At 31.3% G+C, this 7,584-nt stretch overlaps 1 protein-coding gene across 1 annotated transcript; it reads left to right on the forward strand.

Annotated features, from left to right (window-relative positions):
• The first annotated feature begins 1,347 nt into the window (after positions 1 to 1,347).
• On the forward strand, positions 1,348 to 3,756 carry LOC109341873 (E3 ubiquitin-protein ligase RMA1H1-like). The gene is made up of 2 exons (XM_019579847.1): positions 1,348 to 1,495; positions 2,761 to 3,756. Exon 2 carries the CDS (start codon positions 2,824 to 2,826, stop codon positions 3,511 to 3,513), a length of 690 nt encoding a protein of 229 aa, XP_019435392.1. The 5' UTR covers positions 1,348 to 1,495; positions 2,761 to 2,823; the 3' UTR covers positions 3,514 to 3,756.
• Positions 3,757 to 7,584: the final 3,828 nt, after the last annotated feature.

Raw genomic sequence — 7,584 nt, forward strand, 5'->3', positions numbered from 1 at the left:
TATATATATATATATAAAAGTTAATATTTATGCAATATAGTCTTTTTTTGACCTTAACCCTACTATTACTAGGGAATTATTTAACTTCAGTATATTTTTTTGACCAATCACAAGCTTATGATACATTTTTATGTTTTTTGATGCTATCATTTAAGATTAAATTTAATTAAAATAAAAATATTAATGTATTATCAGAAACCTATTGATTGTTTCTATGTGATTTCATCTCTATAGAAGTTTTTGTGAGTATGAAATACTGATAATAGATAATAAACTAATAAGATATTGGTTTAGTAACACTCCTATGACTTTATCTCTATATATCATTTAGAGTAAAGGTTTAACTCATTAAAATAATACTTGTTAGGACTATACACGAAAAAATATATTAGTTTTGCACGTAGATAACAAGACCAATGTGATAAATTTGATGAATCATTTAGTAAAAAGAGAACAACGCAGAAAGCAGATAATGAAATTGGAAGTCTCGTGAATAATTGTTTGCACGACTTTTTATATAGAAGTAAAGTTATGTAATAGTCTATTTTTCTCTCTTTGAATTAAAGAGAGATTGTAATTTATGATTGCATTATATTTATACCCCTTAGATTTTGGTTTATGGTTTCATGTTAAATTGAGTTCCCCACTTGTGATGGACATCTTTAGTTTTCTCTTTTGCTTTTGGTTAAACAAAGCTTTAACATGTTCACTAAATGAGTGGGAAGATTCGGTTTGAAATGAATCATGCCAATTCTAATTCATTAATAATTGAGTTAAATTTCAAGCAGAGATTAATCTCAATTAATATTTTTAAGGCCAATACAACTCAATAATAATTGTTATATGAGAATGATTTTTACTTTAACGCTCTCATTATCTATGTATATAATTAAGAAGTGAAATTTCTGCTCATTTTTTAATGAATTCAACTTTTTAATTATATTATATTTTGTTTGGTTCATAATTAACTTAATTTATCAAACTAAATAAATAGTTGAGTTTTGAACTAATATGAAACTGATTTAGGTATGGTTGGATTAAGATAATATGTTGTTTTAGGTAATATGGTATCCAACATCAGCTGATGATGTTACTTTATGTGATATTTCTTTTGATTGATTGAACAATATATATTTAAGTTTAAAATTTAATAATAAAATATTTTTTACCAATAAGATAAAATGATATGAGTTACACACTTTTTGAAACAACAGATAATGTTGTCGGGAGAGGTATGTTCTATTGGAGAGGAAAGTTCTTCTTCCAAGGATAGAAATGTCAAATATTGATGATATTGGTGCTTTTGTTTTATAAGGTACTCCCTCTCCGAGGAGTGAAGAGGATACTTACGCATCTCTCTATATATACACTACCTTCTCTCACGCTCTCACTTTGTCTCTACTCTTTCTCACCACTTTCACCATTCTTACTTGCTTTCTTTGTTCCATATTTTTCTCTCCAACCCAAACCCAAATCTCTTCCCTTTTTCATCTGGGTATGAACAACTCTTTCGAATCTTTCATTCCATTTTATGTGCTGTTGTTTCATCAAGTTTTTGTTTGTTGTTGTTTTCTAAGTTCTTATTCATTAGTTGATTAATGGGGTTGTGCAAATGGTCTCAATTGATTTAGTTTGTGTTGCAAAGATCCTGTATTTTTTTATTGCAGTTTAAAGTTTAAGGTTTTAATCCTTGTTCTGTACTTCTATGTTTAATGGACAAAAATGAATTGCTGGGAATGCCAAAATATTGCTATTTGGTGCCTTAATTCTAGCATTTCTGCCCTTCTATGTTCATTCAGTGGACCCTTCCATTTTTGTAGACGTTTATTCAATAACCTTTCGGTTATTGGGAGCGACACTTGTTGGGAGCGACATTTACGAATACTAAAAGGGAAGGGTAAACGATACCATTGGTAGTACCAAAAAAATAACTTTTTTTTAAATAAGCTGAAAAGAGCTTATATGAGTATCATAAGTTATTTTCATAGCTTGTTGTATAAGCTCTTCTAAATAAGGATCTATAATCTTATGTCAATTCTAGAGATATCTTTCCAATGCCCGGTTTTTGTGAACAAACTTGTAGAAAAGTGTGACTGGGTTATAAAGGTCGATCTATTTCTGGGTTATAGACTTCAAGCAACTAATTATGCAGTCTTGCTTTATAGATTTTGAACTAGTGTGTGCACTTCCATGTTATTTGATTTTTTCACAGCCTGCATCAGCCTCTTAAAAGAAAGATGTCATGGACCATAAGAACCATATATGTATTTCAAATTGAATATTTGGGCATCCTTTGTACACTGGGTAGAAATGACATGATGCATGATATATGTTTAAGTTCAGAATTATGCATTTGAGTTAGTTGACTTGTTGCTTTTTACAGTTTCTTTATTTTAGTTGGGAAAGGAATAGAAGTTGGAATCATAAGCTTGTTTGCATACATAATTGGTGTTGTTTATGGTAGTACTTTATAAGAAACTTGAAGATGAGATATGAAATGTTTTGCTTATGAACATGACTGTATTTGATTCACTAATCAGGAACCCTTGCTAGTGTGTGTGGATCAGCAACTTATGAATGCAAAATCTCTTCATTTTTCCATTTTGGTTACTCTATTTCTTCTCTATTAACACTATCTTTTTTCTTGCTGGACATCAACTTGGTGAAATATCCAAATGATTTATACTTTCGGCTTGACTGCATATAGAACTGAATCCCCCCAACTTTTTTTAAAGCTGGTTTCATCACTTGTGTATGCAGGGCTAAGGAGGTGATAGTGAACAAAGTTGTGACTTGTGAGAACTGAGAAGGGTTCCTTGATTAATGGCATTTGAGCACTACTTTTCCGATGAACGTAAAAGCAAAAGCATTCCCAATGCTGTGACAGAAGCAGAAAACTACAATGGTTGTTTTGATTGCAACATCTGCTTAGACTTTGCATATGAACCAGTAGTCACACTTTGTGGCCACCTTTACTGCTGGCCTTGCATCTACAAGTGGCTTCATGTCCAAAGTGATTCTCTTGCACCCGATGAGCACCCACAGTGTCCTGTTTGCAAGGCTGATATATCCCATACTACAATGGTTCCACTCTACGGCCGGGGCCAGGCCTCAAGTCAAAGTCACCATGATGGAAAACCGTCCTCTTGTTGCGATATTTTCATACCACCTAGACCTTCTGCTTCCAGTGCTGAAGCTCTTCTGGGAACATCATCTCAAAGTGGTCAACAACTTCCATACCGAAATCCTTATCAGGGTCACCACGAAGAGGATTCCTCCCCTCAATTGCTCAATCCAGGATATCAAAACCCTGTGGTTGGCATGCTTGGAGAGATGGTTTATGCCCGAGTGTTTGGCAATTCAGAAAATTTGTATGCCTACCCGAATTCGTATCAGCTGATGGGAAGTAATAACCCAACATTGAGACAACAAGAGATGCTGATAGACAAATCACTTAACAGAGTTTTGATTTTTCTTTTTTGCTGCTTTGTTCTGTGTCTTATTGTCTTCTGAGTAAGTAGTTGAGATTTTTAATATTCTCCCATTCCTTGTTGTATACTTTGTAAAGTAGCATGGATGCAATTTATATTCTTCTGCATTTGGTACACAGATATTGGAGTTGGATTTTACAGAAAGTCAGAGTTATTATATTATAGGCTTATTTTATGGCATGCAGAGGTTTTCTAGTTTGAAAATGTAATATCTAATGTAGTTTTTGGACTAAAAGAATTTAGTTAAAGATGCACTAGGTATATTCATAATTCTACTATGATAACAATGGATAAGATCTGTATCTTTCAGAAATGTGATTTAATCTGGAACTGCTTGTTAAGTTTATCTGAGTTGTCACCACAACATTATCACATAAAGAATCTCTAGAGTGTAGAGGAAACAATAAGAAAATACATTATGTCTATAAAATATTTTATCATCCACCATATAGGGTGTGTTTGTTTTACTCCTTATTGGTTTGTTGTGTTCAGGTTTTTCCAATATTTTAATGCTTCAATCTACTCCACTTCTTTTCAGCTTCTTCTTTCTATGATTGGCCAAAGTGTAAGGTATGGGTGAGTCTTTCCGGAATAAGGATATGATGTCCCGAGAATTAAATATTATATTTTTATCTATTTTTACTTTATTATGATTGGTTTGGAACATGTTTGGGGACGATTAATCGCCATTTGTATTTCCTACCCATGAGGCGATGACCATTGATAAAAACACAACAAATTTAATAAAAGCCAGTACATTGTAACTTTTTTCAGCAAAGTGGCATGTATATCTTGTAGTTTACTATAAACCAAAAAACGTCACACAAAATATGTATATCTTATAAAACCTTATAAAAAACAAGAGTATATGTTCTATAGTTATAATATTCTTTTATAACAAGTAGGTATTAAATAAATAATCTTTCAGCATTCAAAAAACTAAAATTTAGATTAGATCCTCTATTTATTTTTGCTTAAGCCATAAATTTCTAAACATGACCCTGATAAACAACATTTGAAGTAAGTAACATAGCTTTCATTTTATTGTCAGCAATGACAGAGAAAGATGCATACCGACATGTGTTACTTTCATTACATGGTCAGCAATGTCCACAAATATATTCTTTGATTTAATATATTTAATTGTTTCATGTTTGTGTGTTCATATGTTGCTCTCATTTTATAGTTAGTAATGTCAGAAAGAGATGCATAACTGCATATAGCCATATTTTAGGGGGCAGGATTAAAGGTATGCCCATGATATATTCTTAGATCTAGATATTTAATTGTTATACATTATTGGATTTAAGTGCACTTCTAGTTGGTAACGATATTTTTAAACTTTTTTTTACCTACACCTCTTTTTTTTTTTTGGTAAAATGGAATCAAGAAAAAAAAAACAAAAGAATAACCTAGTTAAGAGGATGATGGCCATGAAATCAACCATTTGATTAGCTTGACGAACAACAAAATCAACTTTCACTATCTAGTCTCGAGATAACTAAGAACGGACAACTGAGACAACCTTCAATATTTGATGATGCTGAATATGAATACCGCTAGAACGAATATGGACCGTCTCGAGACAACCACTTTCGATACGACTTTTTTAAAACCCAATTGCCAAGCAAGTTTCAGATCCTGATCCATTGCCAAAAGCTCCACTAAAATAACTTATCTAACATCAAAGTTAAAACCAGACAACTATTGACCTGCATGGTCCCGAATAGCTCCACCACCACCACCTATTACAAGAGAACTTCGAATACAACTCTCATCAACATTGATTTAATTATTAATTAAAAATATTACTTAAAAAGATGAATATATGATTTATAACAAGAGGAAAAAATATATACACTAATAATGTAAGAGTTTTTTACATCCCATATTATTTACCATTCATTTTCAATCATATAAACTCTTCCAAAAATGTAATCTAAATAAAGGATGAATGACACATTGATTATGTATACATCTTTACACCATTGTATTACACTTATAACAAAAAGGATATTCCTTGAAGATATTGGAAAGATCTAGTTCAAAACAAGCCTTCAACCTAAGTCTAACATTATGGCATGCATCAATTTCATTAATGCTTACTTGTAATCGCACAAGAAAGGAAAGAAGTTAAATAAAACTATATTGTCAAGGTGTTGGAATTGTTCACGTGGCTACATTATCTATCCATGTCATTCTCAATTTTGTGTCTACTTCAACATTACACATTCGACAAGATTACCTATGATTCATTTATGACAAAATAATTTAGTTATTTTACATAAAACTTCTCTTACTTGGTCCTTATCATCTTTTTTTTGAGCAAAAAAAACATCTATTACCAAAACAGTTAATTATTATACCGAAAGAAAAAAACTGAATCTAATATCAACTAGAGCTAAGTTTATCAGAATATAATTTCAGTCCATCATAGGTGGTGTTTATCATCCATTGTCATCTATGACACAAGAAAGATATTTGCATAAATTAGAGCCTAAATACTTTGAAAATTGGTGTAGGTTTTTGTAGAAACCAGAAAGATAGGAAGATAAAATATTTGATTAAAAGAAAGATATAGGAAGAGAGTCAAGGTACAAAATATTATATAAAATAAAAGTTTAACTATCTTCCAAATCTATATGTTCAAGTTGACAAGGATCATCCTGTCCCAAATCCTGTTACAGACCAATTCTATTATGCCCCGTCAGTTAAAAAAATTTAAATATTCATAGCTTTATCAATTTTGCTTCATTGTAATTGGTCAGGAATGTGGTTGGGGATATGGTTGAGGACAGCAGATCCCCATCATGTTCAAGTCAGCAATTTAAACTTAGACATATGAGCTAGAGGTCAATTCCTTATTATCTGAATCAATTTTCATTGAAGTGGCTAAAATCCTTTAGTTGTAACGGCAAAAGATGAAGACATACACTAAATTGAGTTTATTCATTAAAGTTTTTTTCTTTTAAATAAAATAAAGAATATGGTGTCCTAAAATTGTGGCCTTAAATGTATCACTCTTTATGATTCATCTAGAAAACATTAGTTACTTTGAATTTGAATTAAGTGAATTTTGATTGTATATTCTTAAATAATTAAAATAATTAACAAATGAAATGACACTAATTCACACACTATTGAACATGCACTAACCCTTGTGGACCATTAGCGATAGTTATTTCCTCCCATATGTGTTCCCAAGATTTAAATTCCCAACCTTATAAGTAAACTTCATCTAGCATAAGTACACTTTATCCAACTTCATCTAACTTTTTCAGCGGATATTTTTTTCTATCTATAAGACTCGAATTCGAAACATTACTTAAGAAGAATCAAACATGTACCATTACAATGATACATGTGGGAAACAAAAAAAGAATACAATTTATAATATTAAATTGTAGAAACTATATATTGATAATTGCTGACCAAATGCCACCACGAATCCTTTTTTACAAAAAAATGAATGGTCCCTCCATGTTAGCTTTACAGAAGATGTAGACATGTGCTTTTGAACATTGCATAATGTATTCTTTTAACCTTATCTTTGAAAATGGGTAATGTTACAAATTCACCTAAGACACCTTATCTGTATATCCGAGTCCCCTTATATGTATATCCTGCACTACTACAATTTAATCTTATCATGTGTTATAAATTTATCATAGACATATGTATATAAAATATCATCATAGTACCATGTTCTGCATATTATTACATGACATGTGAGGATGAAAAGGTCAATGACATATTCCAGCAACATCATATGTACATGCATGTGCTGTTGTTTGATTCTACCTTAATTCAAACAAAACCCACAAGAGGTTGAGTGAACATTACTTATATGCTGAGAAAGTGGAAGAGTAATATGGAAAATAAAAGGATTAATTAATTAACATGAGAATGAGTATAGTACAAGGGATGGCCAAATTATATATTTTTTTCTTTCATTGTGTATTCCTTTAAGAATGATAACTTCATATGCTATTTTCATATCCTTGCATGTTATCTCAACACTTGCTATACAATATTTTTTTTAGTTTCTCACATGTATCCTCACACTGGAGGCAATCCTGTCCGAGCCGGGAAC

Source organism: Lupinus angustifolius, unplaced genomic scaffold (assembly GCF_001865875.1).
Source record: "Lupinus angustifolius cultivar Tanjil unplaced genomic scaffold, LupAngTanjil_v1.0 Scaffold_769, whole genome shotgun sequence".
Lineage (NCBI taxonomy): Eukaryota > Viridiplantae > Streptophyta > Magnoliopsida > Fabales > Fabaceae > Lupinus > Lupinus angustifolius.